At 57.0% G+C, this 16,851-nt stretch overlaps 1 protein-coding gene across 1 annotated transcript in view; it reads left to right on the forward strand.

The window, feature by feature from the left end:
• The window catches only part of TNXB (tenascin XB), a 74,099-nt gene that overhangs the window by 8,712 nt on the left and 48,536 nt on the right, over positions 1 to 16,851 (forward strand). The window contains exons 7-21 of the mRNA XM_090028148.1: positions 673 to 1,422; positions 1,886 to 2,230; positions 4,553 to 4,834; positions 5,907 to 6,203; positions 7,076 to 7,369; positions 7,921 to 8,226; positions 8,722 to 9,012; positions 9,103 to 9,393; positions 9,978 to 10,259; positions 11,421 to 11,732; positions 12,326 to 12,634; positions 13,322 to 13,633; positions 14,302 to 14,604; positions 15,275 to 15,586; positions 16,257 to 16,568. Of these exons, the coding sequence (XP_089884274.1) occupies positions 673 to 1,422; positions 1,886 to 2,230; positions 4,553 to 4,834; positions 5,907 to 6,203; positions 7,076 to 7,369; positions 7,921 to 8,226; positions 8,722 to 9,012; positions 9,103 to 9,393; positions 9,978 to 10,259; positions 11,421 to 11,732; positions 12,326 to 12,634; positions 13,322 to 13,633; positions 14,302 to 14,604; positions 15,275 to 15,586; positions 16,257 to 16,568 (4,998 nt within the window). The remainder of the gene's footprint in view (positions 1 to 672; positions 1,423 to 1,885; positions 2,231 to 4,552; positions 4,835 to 5,906; positions 6,204 to 7,075; positions 7,370 to 7,920; positions 8,227 to 8,721; positions 9,013 to 9,102; positions 9,394 to 9,977; positions 10,260 to 11,420; positions 11,733 to 12,325; positions 12,635 to 13,321; positions 13,634 to 14,301; positions 14,605 to 15,274; positions 15,587 to 16,256; positions 16,569 to 16,851) is intronic.

The following is a 16,851-nucleotide window of genomic DNA, read 5'->3' on the forward strand; positions in this document are numbered from 1 at the left end:
CTGTCCAGATGTGCTTTCATTGGTCTATTTCTCCATGCATCCATCCACGCGTCCATCCTTCTCTCCACCAGGCCATCCATACGCCCATCCTCCTTTTTTATGGGCCCATGTATACATCCATCCATTTTTCCATTGGCTTACCTGTCTATCCATCCATCCGCCTCCCCACTGGCCCACCTCTCTTTCTGTGCATTTGTCCACAGCTCTTTCGGGGATCTAGAGATTGGCCCTTATCCTGCCCTTCATTTTTTCTCGCTCATATGTTCCAGGAATTGTTTCCCTCTCCTCTTTACCACCCACCACCAGCCCGTCGGCGAGCCAGGACAACCCCCCTCTCCCTCTCCCTGTCATCCGTCCTTCTTGCTTAGCCATGTGTTCATCCAGCCGTCTCTCCGTTTAGGGTCCACAGGTCTCTTGCCTCCAGAGAAGCCAGAAATAACCTAGTCCTCTTCCCTTTGCAGCTGGGGTGAAGGCACCAGAGGAGGTGGCGGGGGAAGGGGCAAGGGGTCTGACCCCTCCAGGGGATGCCTGCCCAGGGGCACCAGCTGGCTCTGGGGGTGGGAGATGGGCACCTCATGGAGGTGCTGGTCCAGTCCAAGGCTGGGGACAGGGTGGGGGGGAAGCCTTATGAGGCCCCTCTCTCACAGCTGAACTGACATTTGCTCCCGGCAGCATCAACGGCAGCCCCACCCCCACCCATGGGGCCACCCCCTGAGTCCACGCGCCCTGAGGCCTCCCGCACCCGTCCACCCGCCCCTGCCCCCCCAGCAGTGCGGTCCAGCCCCCGGCCCTCCTTTCCCGACGCCTCCCCGCTGTCCAGCCATGTCTTCCTCCGCACCGTGGTGCAGAACATCACAGCCAAGCTGTCCCCCTACAACGGGACCTTTTTGCAGCGCCTGGAGAGCTACCTGCGAGCCACAGGCTTCCCGCTCCGTGGCAACCAGACCATCCCCAGCGTGGCCCAGGCCATCTTCTTCTACCTCACGCGGAGGAAGCCCGTGGATATCCGCGACATGGTGTTCAGCCGCCTGAGCGAGCACACAGAGGGACTGGCAGACATAGTGCCCACGAGGGCCCCTAGTGCCTTTCCCCTGGGCAGGGAGGTGGGCAGCATCTACTCCGAGGGCTACTCCCAGCTGGATGGGGGGCGGCAGACGCACACCAAGCCACGGGTTGTGGCCAGCTCCCCTGACACCGTCGTGATCTCGCTGGACGGCTTGCGGGGTCACGCAGACCGCGTGGTCGTCCGCTACCGGCAGGTGGGCAGCCAAGGTGGGAGCGCGGCGGAGGAGCTCTCGGTGCCTGGGGATGCAGCTACAGTGCGCCTACCCAGCCTGGCACCTGGTGCCACCTACCAGGTGGAGATCCACGGCGTGGTCAAGGGGCGGTCATCCAAGTCGTATTCCATCATCATCTCCACAGGTAGCACGAGACAGCTCTGGGGACCGCCCCCCATCCAGCCGCATCGCCCCACGGCACTGCTTGGCTGCCCAGCAGTGCCACACGCTCACGCTAACCGTCACAGCCCACTCCTGCTTCTCTCTCCTTTCAGGTCCTGGGCCCCAGCATGCTCTGGTTTCTTTCCCCACAGGGGACAGGCGTGGCCATCAGAAGTGTCCCTTCCACCACCTGTCTCTGCCCCCCTCATCCCCTTCACTCCTCTGGCACTAACCCCACAGATTCCTCCTCCACCAGCTGCAGAGGCCACACTGTGGATGCACCCACCAAGCCACCCTGGGCAGCAGGGCAGGGGCCTTTTCTCTCCAGGGGGTGCTGGCGCTGATCCAGCCCCTGGCACTGGGGAACATGGGCTGGCTTAAAGGGGTGAGCATGGGGCAGCAGTGCCTTCCTTCCCCATCCATCTCACCGTCTCCTGCCCCACCAGCTCCAGAGTCATCCAGCCCCGAGGAGCCCACAGTTCCCCCAGTGCCCAGCACAACCTCTCCCCGCCAGGAAGAGTCCCGTGCCCCGGGGGACCTGGCTGTGACGGACGTTACTGCCGACCGGTTCCGTGTCACCTGGACGGCCACCACCAGCATCTTCCAGCGCTTCCTGCTGCGGTACCGTGACACCAGCTCCAGGGCCCCCCCAGGGGAGATCCAGGTGCCTGGGGGGCAGTGGAGCGTGGTCGTCACTCAGCTGAGCCCAGGCACTGAGTACGAGCTGGAGCTGTGGGGAGAGGGGCCTGGGGGGACCCTATCTGAGCCCACCGTCACCAGAGCTATGACAGGTAACCACGATCTGCACCATGCACCCAGCCCCAGCCCCCTCCACTCTAACCAGTAGGCATCCCTGCCCAAGAGCTAGAGCAGAACCCAGGCATCCTAGCTTCCAGTCCCCTTCCTCGAATCTGCCAGACCCCACTCCCTTCCCAGACAAGGGCATTGAACCCAGGTGTCCAAATTCCCAACCCCTGCCCCTACGCTATCCCCTAACCCCCACTCCCCTCCTGGGCAAAGGTCCCAGGTATCCTGGTTCCTTCCCTCCCCACAATCCCTCCTGCTGCAACCCAGTAGACCCCACTCCTCCGGAGCTGGGATAGAGCCGAGGAGTCCTAGCTTTCAGCCGACCTCTTCTGCATCACTAGACCCCACTCCCGTCCCAGACACGGACGTAGAGCCCAGGACTCCTGGCTTCCAACCTGCCACCCCCTCCTGTGACCTGCCAGCCCACGGTCCCCGAGCTGGGACAGGGTGCAGGTATTCTGGATCCAAACTGGCTAGATCCCGCGGCCCTTGCTGAGCTGGGCAGGAACCCAGGTGCCGGGCTCCCAAGCTCCCTCGCTCTAACCTGCTAGTCCCCACTGCCCTCGCCGTGCTGCAAGTGGAACCCAGGTGTCCGGGCTTTCTCCCCCTCCCTGCTCTAACCACTAGGCCCCCTGCCCTCGCCAAGCTGGGAATGAAACCCAGGCATGCTGACCCCTACCTGCTCTTTCTTGCAGCTCCCCAGGGTGGGAGCCCCGGGCCTGGCGTGCTGGGGGGCCTGGCAGTGGGGAACGTGACCAGCGACAGCTTTGGGCTTGCATGGACCGTGTGGCAGGGGCTGCTCGACTCCTTCCTGGTGCTCTCTCAGGACATGGCAGGGCAGGCAGGCTCCCAGGAAGTACAGGTGCCCGGCGACCAGCGGGCAACCCTCATCCAGGGGCTGCAGCCAGCCACGGCCTATGCTGTCACACTGTACGGGGTGCACCAGGGTCGGCTCTCCCGGCCTCTGCGTGCCAACGTCAGCACAGGTAGCGTTGTGCTGGTGTTCCCTGCCTGCACACCAACCCTCTTGCTGCTCCTCTGCCCTCCTTCTCTGCTTGCCTTCATCAGCGCTACGGGGCAGAACCCAGCTGTCCGGGCTCCCTGGCTCTCCCTGCTCTAATTCACTGGACCTGCTGCCCTCCCAGCACTGGGATAGGACCAACACATCTTGGCTTCCAGCTCCACTTTCCTTCTCTAACCCACAAGACCCCAGTCCAGACCTGGAGCTGGGATAGGACCCAAGCATGGGGGGGTCTCTGCCCCAGCCTCCCCCGGGGCACCAAGGGAATGAGATACCTGTGAGCCTTTGTCATGGGGCCTTGAAAGAACCACTCTGGATCCCTTGGCTGGATGACAAAGGGAATGTGGCAGGGAGAAACGAGAGAGACAGGGAAGGAAATAGTGACCACATGGCAGGGATGAGATGAGGTGGAGAGAGAGAGAGAGAGAGAAAGGGGTGTGTATAGGGATGCAGAGATTGATGGAGGGGGTCCTGTGGGAATGGGTCAATGGCTGGATAGACCAAGGTGGAAGGATAGGTGTGCTTGTAGACAGACGAATTGTTGGGTGTATCGGGGAATGGTGTGCATGAGGCGAATGGATGGATGGATGGATGGACGGATAGATGGATGGTAGGTGTGCAAGCGGCAGATGGATCTGCATGAGGAAGGAAAGATAGGTGGATGGGTGTACGTGGGGCTGAATGGAGGAATGGGTGGATGTCAGGTTGAGTGCACATCAGGAAGCCTGGATATATGCAGAAAGGCCTGTGGAGATAGGAAGAAAGCTGGAGAGGGAGAGGAGCAGGGGCAGAAAGAAACGAAGAAAGGAATAGGTAGGAGGGAAAGAATGTGCAGAAGCAAAGCAGTGAGGTAGACAGAGCCACATGACAACGCAAAAGAGATGCAAAAAATAAACGGGAAGGACATGAGAGAGGTCGTATGCAGGAACAAGATGAGAGGAAGGAAAGAGACAAGGGCATGGGGGGGAGGGAAGGGAGGTGTACCACCCAAGAAAGAAGTGTCAGAGGAACAAGGAGGGAGAGAGAGCCCCAAAGAAAAAAGGCAGAGGGGCATTTGATCCAAGAGGGAGAAGAGAGTGATGGAGAAAGAGAATGGGCCCAGGCCTGGATGGAGAGGGAAGAGTCCTTCAGGGACAGAGTCGTGTGTAGGGCAGGTCACAACTGCAGGGCTCCCTGTCCTGGGTACTGATGATACCTTGAGAAGAAGCTGGAGCACCAGGGGCCTGGGATCTCCTGCATCCCAAGCTGGCACTAACAGGATCCCCTTGTGCTCCCTCCTCTCCAGCGCCAGCCGACCACCCAGCCAAGCCCACCCTGGGGGAGCTCTCAGCGTCCGACATCACCCACGACTCTGTCCGCCTCTCCTGGACCGTCCCCCAGGGGCAGTTTGACTCCTTCACCATCCAGTACAGGGACACGGAGGGGAAGCCCCAGGCCCTGCCTGTAGACGGAGGATCCCGGGAGGTCACCGTCCCCAGCCTCGTGCCCTCCCAACGATACAAATTCCACCTCTATGGTATCTCTGGGCAGAAGCGCACTGGCCCCATCTCCACTGATACCGTCACAGGTCAGTGATGCCCTGCCCTGTCCCCCACTCTGCTTTCCAGGACAGCAGGGACCCCGGCTTCCAAGACAGGTCCTTCAGCAAGATGCTTTTGTGAATGCAGCATCTGCAGGGACAGATTCAGACAGTGACAGGCAGGGAATGGGAAAACAGGGATGAAGGCATGTGTGTGAGGATGGGAAGCCGGAGGCTGGATGGATGGATATGGATGGATGTTTCTGTCTAAGAGTGGGTAGGTGGAAGGAGGGAGGGAGCCAGGTGTGTGAAGACAGAAGGATGGATGGGCAGACGGATGGAGGTGTGCGAGGGAGAATGGGTAACTGGAGCTGTGTGTACAGGGACGGGTGGGTGGATGCTTCCATCTAGGAGTGGATGGAGGCACGTGTGTGGGGACTGATGAACAGATGGACAGATGGATGGATTGAGGGCTGAATGAGTAATTGGAGGTGTGTGTGCAGGCATGGGTAAAGGGTCAGATGGATGGCTGGATGGATATAGGTCTATAGCTAAGGATGGATGGATGGAGGCATGTACAGGTGGATGGGCAACTGGAGCTGTGTGTGCAAGGATGGAAGGATGGTGGTGTGTAAGGATGGATGGGTAATTGTATCTATGTGCAGACATAGATAAAGGGATGGATGGAGCCATGTATGGGGATGGATGTGTTTGGGGGCGGGGTAGACGGATGGGAGAGGGGATGGATACAAGGGTACTCCTGGGAATGGATGGACACCAGTGGCCTCTCTCCATATCCATTAGAGGGCTATGGGTAATACTCATCTCTCTCCTTTCCCTCCCCTTTCCCTCCTGCGTCTCAAACTCAAGTTTCCATGAGCATCACCTCCAGCCCTGAGCTGGCCCCTTGCAGAGGCAGTGCCACCCTGGGACAATCAGCCCTGGCCTGTGCACAAGCACGTCTCTATGGCCCCAGCTCTCCATGGGTGGGAACCTGCTTCTCTCCATGTCTTCTTGCCGTCTTCTTTCATGGGGCATAATGTGGCACTCCCCAAGGGCTCTGCAATCCACTGACCCCTTCTGTCACACCCTTCGTTGTCCCTCCTTTTATGTCCTGCAGCCCCTGCACCCCGGCGGGAAGAGGAACGCCCAGCCCAGCCCAGCCTGGGGGAGCTCTCAGCTTCTGACATCACCCACGACTCTGTCCGCCTGTCCTGGACCGTTCCCCAGGGGCAGTTTGACTCCTTCACCATCCAGTACAAAGACAAAGAAGGGAAGATGCAGGCCCTGCCTGTGGATGGGGGATCCCGCAGAGTCACCATTCCCAACCTGGTACCCTTCCGACGATATAAGTTCAATCTCTACGGCATCTCTGGGCGGAAGCGTCATGGCCCCATCTCCACGGACGCTGTCACAGGTCAGTGGTTGCTCCAGGAGTGTTGGCTCCTTTGGCTGTCCCTGACTGCAATGCAGCGGGGACACTGACCAACAAGTTGGGACTTTTGAGGAAGACATCACTGAGAAGGATGCATCTTTGGCCCAGCAATGGATAGCTCAGTGCATATGTGGAGGGGGTGCAAGGGAGCACATGGTGCAATGGATCAATGTAGAGGAAGAAGGCAGGTCAGAGAGGGGTGTGTGGAGATAGGTGGAAGGATAGAAGCTGGTGGAAGAGAAGGAAGGGAGGGCGGGAGGGTGTGCCTTGAGATGAATGGTTGTCGGTGAATGCAGGTAGATGTGCGTGCATGCGGCCTTGCGGTGGATGGATGAGTTCATGGGTGGATGGATGGAAAGGACAGAGACAGGGAAGGAAATGGTGACCATGTGACTGGGATGAGGTGGGATGGAGAGAGGGCTAGAGAGAAAGGGGTGTGTATGCGGCTGGAGAGACAGATGGAGGGGTTATGTGGGAATGGGCCAAAGGTTGGATAGAAAAAGACAGAAGGGTGGGTGTGCATATAGATGGATGAATGGTGGGGTGTATCTACAAACAGATGGATGGATGGGCAGGTGTGCATGAGATGGATGGCTGGATGAATTGGCTTCACACGTCCATCCATTTCTCCTGTTCTCAGCCCACCATGTTGGCCCAATCCCTGCACATGGCAATCTGGGAATATCACCCAGCTCTCCTTCCCACTACTGTGTTCCCAGGGCGGGCAGGCCTCTGTACCTCCCTGTGCCCTCTCCATCTCCTCCCACTGGAAAGAATATGGTGCACTCAAGGACCTTGGGACCCACTCAACTTTTGGCCATATCCTTTACTTTCTCCTGAATTTTCTGTTGCAGCCCGGGCACCACGGGAGGAGAAACCCTCAGCCCAGCCCAGCCTGGGGGAGCTCTCAGCCTCTGACATCACCCACGACTCCGTCCGCCTCTCCTGGACCGTCCCCCAGGGGCAGTTTGACTCCTTCACCATCCAGTACAAGGACATAGAAGGGAAAACCCAGGCTCTGCCCATGGATGGGGGATCCCGCACAGTCACTGTCCCCAACCTGACGCCCTCCCACCAATACAAGTTCAACCTCTACGGTGTCTCTGGCCGGAAGCGCCACGGCCCTGTCTCCACTGACATTGTCACAGGTCAGAAGTTTCTCCCAGTGGTACCCCCATCAGCCTCTTTGCTTTGTAGCACAATGTAGCATCTCCACCCTGGAGTGCTCTGGGGAACACATGTCTAGGAAGCCAGTCCGTGTGGGCCTGCTAGTGGCTGCTCTATATACCAATGGAGGAGAGCTAGGAATAGAGGTATAGGGGGATGGTTGTGTGGATGGATGGATATGGATATGTGCAGGCCAGTGGGTACAGGGAAGGGAGAGAGAGGTGAGGGTGGATCTAGCTGGAAGAAAGGTGTGTGTGGGAATGGATGGATGGTTGGGGCATGTGTGGGAGGTTGGCTGGATGATTAGAAAGGTGAAGAAGAGGATGGATGGAGGGAGGGAAGGACCTTGGGTAAGTGGATTGTTTCACTCGTTGGATGGATGGAGAAATGGAGAGACGTGTATGTGAATGGACAGATTAAGACCAATCAGGTTATTTCCATTGCTACCCCATTCTTCCCTCTTTTTCTGGACTCTGCAACCTGCTGAGCCCATCGCCCAAGCCCTTTACTCTCCTCTCTCTATCCTTTGCAGGCTCTGTCCTGCAGGAGACAGAAGAGGCCACAGTGGCCCCGGCCCAGCCCAGCCTGGGGGAGCTCTCAGCGACCAACATCACCCACGACTCCGTCCGCCTGTCCTGGACCGTCCCCCAGGGGCAGTTTGACTCCTTCACCATCCAGTACAGAGACAGGGAGGGGAAGCCCCAGGCCCTGCCCGTGGATGGGGGATCCCACACGGTCACTGTCCTTAACCTGACACCCTCCCAACGATACAAGTTCAACCTCTATGGCATCTCTGGGCAGAAGCGCCATGGCCCTGAATCCACTGACATCATCACAGGTACCCTCCCCCTCCCCTTGGGATCTGCCTGCTTGCCCACCTATCCTGAACCTTGTTTTCTGCCGACTGCTGTGACAGGAACCACCCAGCCACCCATCCCCATTATACATCTACCACTGCTAAGTCATACATACATGCACCCCTTCCCTTACACCCCCTCCATCCAACCACTCACCTCTCACATTCTCCCATCCACCGGCAGCCCCTGCTGATCTTCTGTTTCCACTTCCCTCCTGTCCATCACTGTGTTGGGGTGAAGGCTAGCCCCATTCTCTCCAGCCCTTCCCCTGGGTGCTGTTCCCGGAGCTAACGTATGCTATGCCCTCATGGCCTTTTCTGGTTAACACTTTGCTCCCTATAGTGTGGGGCCCAGAGCTCCTGTTTCCAAGAGCCTCCATGCAATCTTCTGGCATTGGTGTTGTTCATTCCACCGTGGATGTAGAGAGGGGTTGCCCCGGCTCTGTGCCCTTCACTCCCCTGTCCCCTCTGTTCCAGCCCCGGCACCACAGGAGGACATCACACCCCAGCTCCGCCTAGGAGCGCTGACAGCGGACAATGTGGGCCCACGCGCCCTGGACCTCTCCTGGACCGTGGAAGAGGGCATCTTTGACTCCTTCATCATCCACTACCGGGATGCGGCAGGCCAAGCCCAGGCACTGCCCGTGGACGGAGTCCTGCGCTCCCTGCACCTCCATGACCTGACACCCTCCCACCAATACCGTTTCAACCTCTACGGCATCTCTGGCCGGAAGCGGCTTGGCCCCATCTCCACCAATGCCATCACAGGTCCGTAACTGCCCTCCAGCCACCTTCATCCTCCCCAGCTCACAACTGTGTTGGGTCCTTCCATGCGATGTTCCCCTCTTCCTGTTTCAGCAGCACCCCAGGAGGAGGAGCCCTTGCCCCAGCCCCGCCTAGGAGACCTGTCATACTATGATGCCACCCACAACTCGGTCCTGCTCTCCTGGACCATCCAGGAGGGGGAGTTTAACTCCTTCCTGATTGAGTACCAGGATGCCGCCGGCCAACCACAGTCCCTGCCTGCGGATGGAACCCACCGCTCCATCCGCGTCGGCCACTTGGTGCCGTCTCACAGATACGTATTCCACCTCTATGGCATCTCTGCGCAGCGGCGCTTTGGCCCCGTCTCCACCGACGTGGTCACAGGTCAGTGGCTGTTCCAGGGAGTCCCAGTGCCTCCCCCATCTCTCCTCCTTGCTTTGCAGCCCCAGGGCCGGGATTTCCTGGGAAGGTGCTTTCAAGAGTCCACCCACCATGGTCCAGCACAGCAGATGGACTTTTCCCCTCCTTTCATTTTCCCCTCCCTTCCTTCCGCTCTTATTCTTCCCATCAGTCCAGGAGCCAGGAGCCTTTCTGCCAGCCATACAACCATGTGTGCCATTCTGATGAATATGCATGACCTCAATTGCCAAATGTCCTGCTCCAGTACTTGTCCTGTTCCTTGTCTTTGGACACCCCCTCCTCACCATACCCAAAGAGGACAGTTGAGCCCAGTTGAGCATGCAAAACTGTCTTGGGGCACCATGAACAGAGTGATTCCCATTCCTCCTTTTCTCTCCACCTGCTTTACACTGTGGCTGGAGAGGAAGCTGGAAGAATCATTTTGAGGGAAAGCAACATCTCCTTTCCCCAGCTCATCTGTTGGAGCCTAGAGATGCTCTCTCCCCCCACCTCTTTCTGGAAACGTTGCTGTCTGTGATCAGCAGATGTCCCCCATCTCTCTGCTGCAGCCCCAGAGTCATGGAAGGAGAAGCCCCACCTGGGAGAGCTCTCAGCCTCGGACATTACCCCCGATTCTCTCCGCCTGTCCTGGACGGTCCAGTCTGGAAGCTTTGACTCTTTCCTGGTCCAGTACAAGGACGCGGAAGGTCGACCCCAGACACTGACGGTGGATGGGGGATCCCGTACAGTCACCGTCTCCAGTCTGGTGCCCTCCCGCAAATACAAGTTCAACCTCTACGGTGTCGCCAGCCGAAAGCGCCATGGCCCTGTCTCCACCGATGCTGTCACAGGTCAGTGTTTTGGGAGAACCAATTTATCGCCCTCACTTCTTTCCTTCTGTAGACTCCTCTCCCATCTTCTCGACCCTTCCCTCCTCTTCTCCATCACTCTCTTTTCCTTTCACATGCCATTCCTTTTCCTAGCTACTTTGCCTTCCTTCTTTCCTTCTCTTGCCCATTTCATTACTTATCTTCTCCTTTCTTCTTTCTGCTCTGTCCTCTCTCTTCATTCCTCCTCTTCCCCCTCACGTTCGCAGCTTCTGCCTGAACAAGGAATGGTGCCTGGGTCCCTCACCACCTCTCCTCCACACTGTCGGAGAGAAAATCCATGTAGACATTTATCTCTGGGTTTAGGATCACGCTGCATCTATTCCGCTTGGATCAATTTGGAATTGGCTCTGGGCTGATCTAAGTGTGTCAAGGGGAAGGAGTTGAACCACATTAACCACGTCCCTTTCTTTGCCAAGAGCAGGAGTGAGAACATGATTTCTCACCATTCCTGGCATCGGCAAGACCAAGGCTGAAATATCCACCTCCAGTTCTGGGGCCAATGTTTTAAGGTGACTGATAATTCAAGAAGATGCCCTCAGGTAGAGGTGGATCTGTCTGAATGCCCTCCACTCCAGACTGAACACCTTCATGGACACTGCTATAGTCCAACACAAAACTGGCTCAAGACAGGAGCAACTGCTCCTGACAGGAGGTCAGCCACAGTGGGTCAATGGTTTGTTGTACTAAGCACCCTGAAAATAATACAAATTTAGGAATAAAAGACTGGAAGAGCTCTCCTCGATCCTTCAGTCCAGCCCAGATCCACTGCATCATTTGCTTCCAGGATCCTAGAGAAAGGACCATGCCCTATAAAGGCAGCAGAAGCCCCAGGTAGTCCCAGCCAATGTGGGGAGAGATATGTATTTCACCCCAAATCTTGTGATTGGTTTCACCTTGAGTGCAGGACCCAGACTCACCACCAGACACTGGAGAGGTTCCTTAGCACAATAGGCTTTCTAGGAGGCTTTCAAGGGTTGGGCTGTCACAGGTCTGTTGACTCGGTCACACTCTTTGCTCCTCCACTCCCTGTTTCTGGCTTCCACATCTCCTCCTTGCAGCAAGCTCCTAGAATAACTCGGGAAGCCACATCCTCCACACTCACGATCTGACCCTCTGTTTCAGCCTCAGCACTGCAGGAGGAAGAGGAGGAGGAGACAACAGTAGCCCCAGCCCAGCCCAGCCTGGGGGAGCTCTCGGCCTCTGATGTCACCCACGACTCCGTCCGCCTGTCCTGGACGGTCCCCCAGGGGACGTTCAACTCCTTCACCCTCCAGTACAGGGACATAGAGGGGAAGCTCCAGGCCCTGCCCATGGATGGAAAACACCGTACAGTCTCCATCCCCAGCTTGGCACCTTCCCACCCATACAGGTTCAAGCTCTATGGCACCTCTGGGAAGAAGCGCCATGGCCCCATCTCCACCGACATTATCACAGGTCAGCAGCTGGTTCCAGGACCTAGGAGTCTTCTCCTCTTTCCCTTTTGCTTTGGTAGCAGAGTGAGGACACCAGCCATCAGGCCCAAACTTTCCAGGTTCAAAGCAACCAAGAGGCCACCCTTCGCAGACCAGTGCTATCTCCAGACTCTTCCTCTCCTCCCTTTATTTTTCTCTCCCCTCCATCCTCACTTGCTCCTTTCATAGGTGCAGAATCCTGGAGACTATATGCAAGCCGTCCCACCATCGCTTCGGCTTCCCTGCTGTAGAGGCATGATCTCTCTGGCAACTTACCCTGCTCCAGTACATGTATTACTTCTCTGCCCAGCACGCCACTTCCTCTTCAAACACAGTATAGGCCCCCCGTGTTCCTTCAGCTCAGCTCATGCTGGACGGTAATCCCAGGCGTCATGTCTAGAGCGTGACAGCTGGGGATTCCCATCCCATTCTGGACATTGTGCCCCATCTCCCTCCTAACAATCTCTTTCCCTTCCTATCACTTCTTCTCCATCCCAGCCTTTCTTCCACTTGCCAGAGCCAGTCAATACAACAGCTGGATGCTTCTTTCTCTTTCTTTTCCTCACTTTGTTGCAGCCTCAGCCCCTCTGGAAGAAGAGGAGGTAGTGACAGTAGCCCCAGCCCAGCCCAGCCTGGGGGAGCTCACAGCCTCCGACATCACCCACGACTCCGTCCGCCTGTCCTGGACCGTCCCCCAGGGGCAGTTTGACTCCTTCACCATCCAGTACAAGGATGTGGAGGGGAAGCCCCAGGCCCTGCCCGTGGATGGGGGATCCCGCACCATCACTGTCCCCAACCTGGTGCCATCCCGACGATACAGGTTCAACCTCTACGGCGTCTTTGGGAGGAAGCGTCATGGCCCCATCTCCACTGAGGCCACCACAGGTCAGCGCCTGATGGGTTCCTCTCATTTCTCTTCTTTCCTTGGGGAAAAGCTTGGGCACTGGCCACCAGACAGGGCATTTGGGGAAGAAAATCCAAGGACTGCTGACTCTACACTGAAGCATGACATCAGGCTCTCCCTCTCCTTCCTCTTTTCTCCATCCCTCCTGCCTTTTGTTTCTATAGGTGCAGAAACCGGGAGCCCATATGCACAAGGCATCACAAACTCCTCTACTTCTAGGAACAATATGCATGACCTCATATGGAAAACTTCCTTTTTTTCCTATGGATGAATATTATGCCCAGGCTAGAACAACCCTTCCTCCTCTCCCCCAGACCTTGGATCCACCTCCCAACAGCACCGTGCACCCCAAGCCCAGCTGTCAGGTGTAACACTGATCGCTTCTCTCAGTCGCAGGCATGTGGCGGGATGTGTTCTGTGGTTACATTCCTAGACCACCCACCGCAGAGACCAGACAGTGCATAGAGCCCTGCCCTTGTGTGCTCCTGTCTGACAGAAGTGCAGGAGAGGACACTCGCAACCGCCTGACTCCCTTCCCGTCTTGGGCAAATCACCCCTTCCGTCTTTCCTACCTGTCTTTCTATTCTCTACCTGTCCTTTTAGATCCTCTGGGACCAGCTGGCAACAATAGGTGCTTCCTTCACTCTCCTGTCTTCCCTCTGTTGCAGCCTCAGTCCCACAGGAGGAAGAGGAGGAAGAACCCATGGCAGCCCCGGCCCAGCCCCACCTGGGGGAGCTCACGGCCTCCGACATCGCCCACGACTCCGTCCGCCTGTCCTGGACCGTCCCCCAGGGGCAGTTTGACTCCTTCACTGTCCAGTACAAGGATGTGGAGGGGAAGCCCCAGGCCCTGCCCATGGATGGGGGATCCCGCGCCATCACTGTCCCCAACCTGGTGCCATCCCGACGATACAGGTTCAACCTCTACGGCATCTCTGGGAGGAAGCGTCATGGCCCCATCTCCACTGAGGCCACCACAGGTCAGCACCTGATGGTCTCTCCTCTCTCTCTTCTCTACTTGGGGCACAGCTTGGACACTGGATGCCAGATAGGAGCTGGGAGGAAGCTCTGAGGACTCAGCCTCTACGGTCCAGCAGGACACCTGGGCTCTCCCTCTCCTTCCTCGTTCCTCCATTCTTCCCTGTCTTTTTCCATAGGTGAAGGAACCTGGGGCCCATATGACCATGACATCACAACCTCCTCCGGTTCTAAGATGAATAGACATGACCTCCTTTTTTGTTTTTCAAATGGCTTAATTTTAAGTTGATCCTGGAACAACCCTTCTTTCTCTCACCCAGCCATTGGTCTGCCTCCCACCACTCGCATGCACTCTGAGCCAAGCTATCATGTTACATGGGTCGCCTCTTCTGGTCCCAGACACTACAGGATACATGTTCTGTGGCTACACTTGTGAACTACTCTATCCAGAGAGTCTGTGGTGCATGGAGAGCTACCTTGGTGTGCCTCTTCCCAGTGGGAGAGCAAGAGAGGTATCCCACAATTGGGCAACTCCATTCCTAGCTTGGAAATGTCACCATCCCATCTTTCCTTGCTTTCTTTTCTGTCTCTTCCAGATCTTTTCCATCTTCTGACACAAGATGACACCACCAAACACCTCCTTCACTCTTTTGTCTTCCCTCTGTTGCAGCCTCAGCCCCACAGGAGGAAGAACCCACGGCAGCCCCGGCCCAGCCCCGCCTGGGGGAGCTCTCCGCCTCCGACATCACCCACGACTCCGTCCGCCTGTCCTGGACTGTCCCCCAGGGGCAGTTTGACTCCTTCACCATCCAGTACAAGAACGTGGAAGGCAAGACCCAGGCCCTGCCCGTGGATGGAGGATCTCACACGGCCACTGTCCCCAACCTGGCACCCGCCCAACGATACAAATTCAACCTCTATGGAGTCTCTGGGAAGAAGCGCCATGGCCCCATCTCCACTGAGGCCACCACAGGTCGGTGTCTCATTGTCTCCTCTCCTCTCATCTTGCGTGGGGCGCAGCTGGGGCACTGGATTCCAGTCAGAGACTTCTGGGAAGCTCCCAGGACTGCAGCCTCTGCAATCGTGCAGTACATCCAGGCTTCCCTCTGCTTCCTTCTTTCTCCATTCTTTCCTGTCTTATTTCCTCCATAGGCGCAGGAACCTGGAGCTCATATCCACATGACATCACAGCCTCTTCTACCTCTGGGAAGAATATGCATATGACCTCATCTCCTTTTTCCAAATGATGAATTTTATACTCAACCTGAAACAACCCTTCCTTCTCTTTCCCAGCCATTAGATTCACCTCCCACCATCCACGTACACCCCAAGCCCTGATTCAAGTGTAGCATGGGTCACTTCTCCCTGTCCCGGGTGGTTGTGGGGATGTGTTCTGTGGTTACACATCTACACTACACTCTCCAGACACGCTGCAGCACACGGAGATCTAGCTTAATGTGCTCCTCCATGAAGGGAGGTCAGGAGTGGGCAACATAACTGGCTGACTTCCTTCCCATGTTGGGGCAGTTGCCCCCTCCACCTTTCCTTCCTGCCTTTCCTTTCTCTTCCTGCCCTTTGCCAGCCTCTGGGGAAAGCTGAGAAGAGCAGACATCTTTTACTCTCCTGTCTTCCCTCTGTTGCAGCCTCAGCCCCACAGGAGGAAGAGGAGGAAGGACCCACGGTAGCCCCGGCCCAGCCCAGCCTGGGGGAGCTCTCGGCCTCTGATATCACCCACGACTCCGTCCGCCTGTCCTGGACCGTTCCCCAGGGGCATTTTGATTCCTTCACCATCCAGTACAGGGACACAGAAGGGAAGACCCAGGCCCTGCCCGTTGATGGGGGATCCCGTACAGTCACTATCCCTAACCTGGTGCCCTCGCAACGATACAAGTTCAACCTCTATGGAGTCTCTGGGAGGAAGCGCCACGGCCCCATCTCCACTGAGGCCACTACAGGTCAGTGCCTGATGGTCTCATCTCTCTTGGGGCACAGCGTGGACCCCAACCACTAGACACAGATGTCCAGAAAGAAGCTCCTAAGAATCCAGCCTCCACATTTCAGCAGGGCATCTGGCTCTCTCTCTGTTTCACCCTTTCTCCATATCTCATATCTAGTTTTCTCCGTAGGTGAAGGAACCTGGAGCCCAGATGCATGTGACGTCACAGTCTCCTCTGCCTCTGGGATGCATATGCGTGACCTCATTTGCAAAACATATTTTTTTCTATTGACAAATTTTATCCCCAGCCCGGAACAACCCTTTCTCCTCTCCCCCAGCCATTGGATATGCCTCCTACCTACTGCATGCCTCCCGAAGCCTGGCTGCCAGGTGGTACATGGGTCACTTCTCCCTGTTGCAGGTGGGTGGGCAGATGTCTTCTCTGGCTACGCTCCTACATGAACCTCCCCAGACAGTCTAAGCACATGGAGACCAGGCTGTGCGCTCCCAGTAAAGGGAGCTCAGGAACTGACACCCGTACCTGGCTGAGTCCCTTCCCACTTTGGACATTTCATCCCCTCGATTTTCCCTTCCCACCTTTCCTTTCTCTTTCTGCCCTTTTCCAGCCTCTGGGGAAAGCTGAGAACAGCAGACAGCCCCTTCACTCTCCCGTCTTCCCTCTGTTGCAGTCTCGGCCCCCCAGGAGGAAGAAGAAGAAGAGCCAACAGTGGCCCCGGCCCAGCCCAGCCTGGGGGAGCTCTCGGCCTCCGACATCGCCCACGACTCCGTCCGCCTGTCCTGGACGGTCCCCCAGGGGCAGTTTGACTCCTTCACCGTCCAGTACAAGGATGTGGAGGGGAAGCCCCAGGCCCTGCCCGTGGATGGGGGATCCCAGACAGTCACTGTCCCCAGTCTGGTGCCTGCCAGACGATACAAGTTCAACCTCTACGGTGTCTCTGGGAGAAAGCGTCATGGCCCCATCTCCACTGAGGCCACCACAGGTCAGTGCCTGATGGTCTCATCTCTTCACTTGGGGCACAGCGTGGACCCCGACCACTAGACACAGATATCCAGAAAGAAGCTCCTAAGAATCCAGCCTCCACATTTCAGCAGGACATCTGGCTCTCTATCTGTTTCACCCTTTCTCCATATCTCATATCTAGTTTCCTCCGTAGGTGAAGGAACCTGAAGCCCAGATGCATGTGACGTCACAGTCTCCTCTGCCTCTGGGATGCATATGCGTGACCTCATTTGCAAAACATATTTTTTCCTATTGACTAATTT

This window comes from Crocodylus siamensis, chromosome 15 (assembly GCF_052110815.1).
Source record: "Crocodylus siamensis isolate JL-2025a chromosome 15, ASM5211081v1, whole genome shotgun sequence".
Taxonomy (NCBI): domain Eukaryota; kingdom Metazoa; phylum Chordata; order Crocodylia; family Crocodylidae; genus Crocodylus; species Crocodylus siamensis.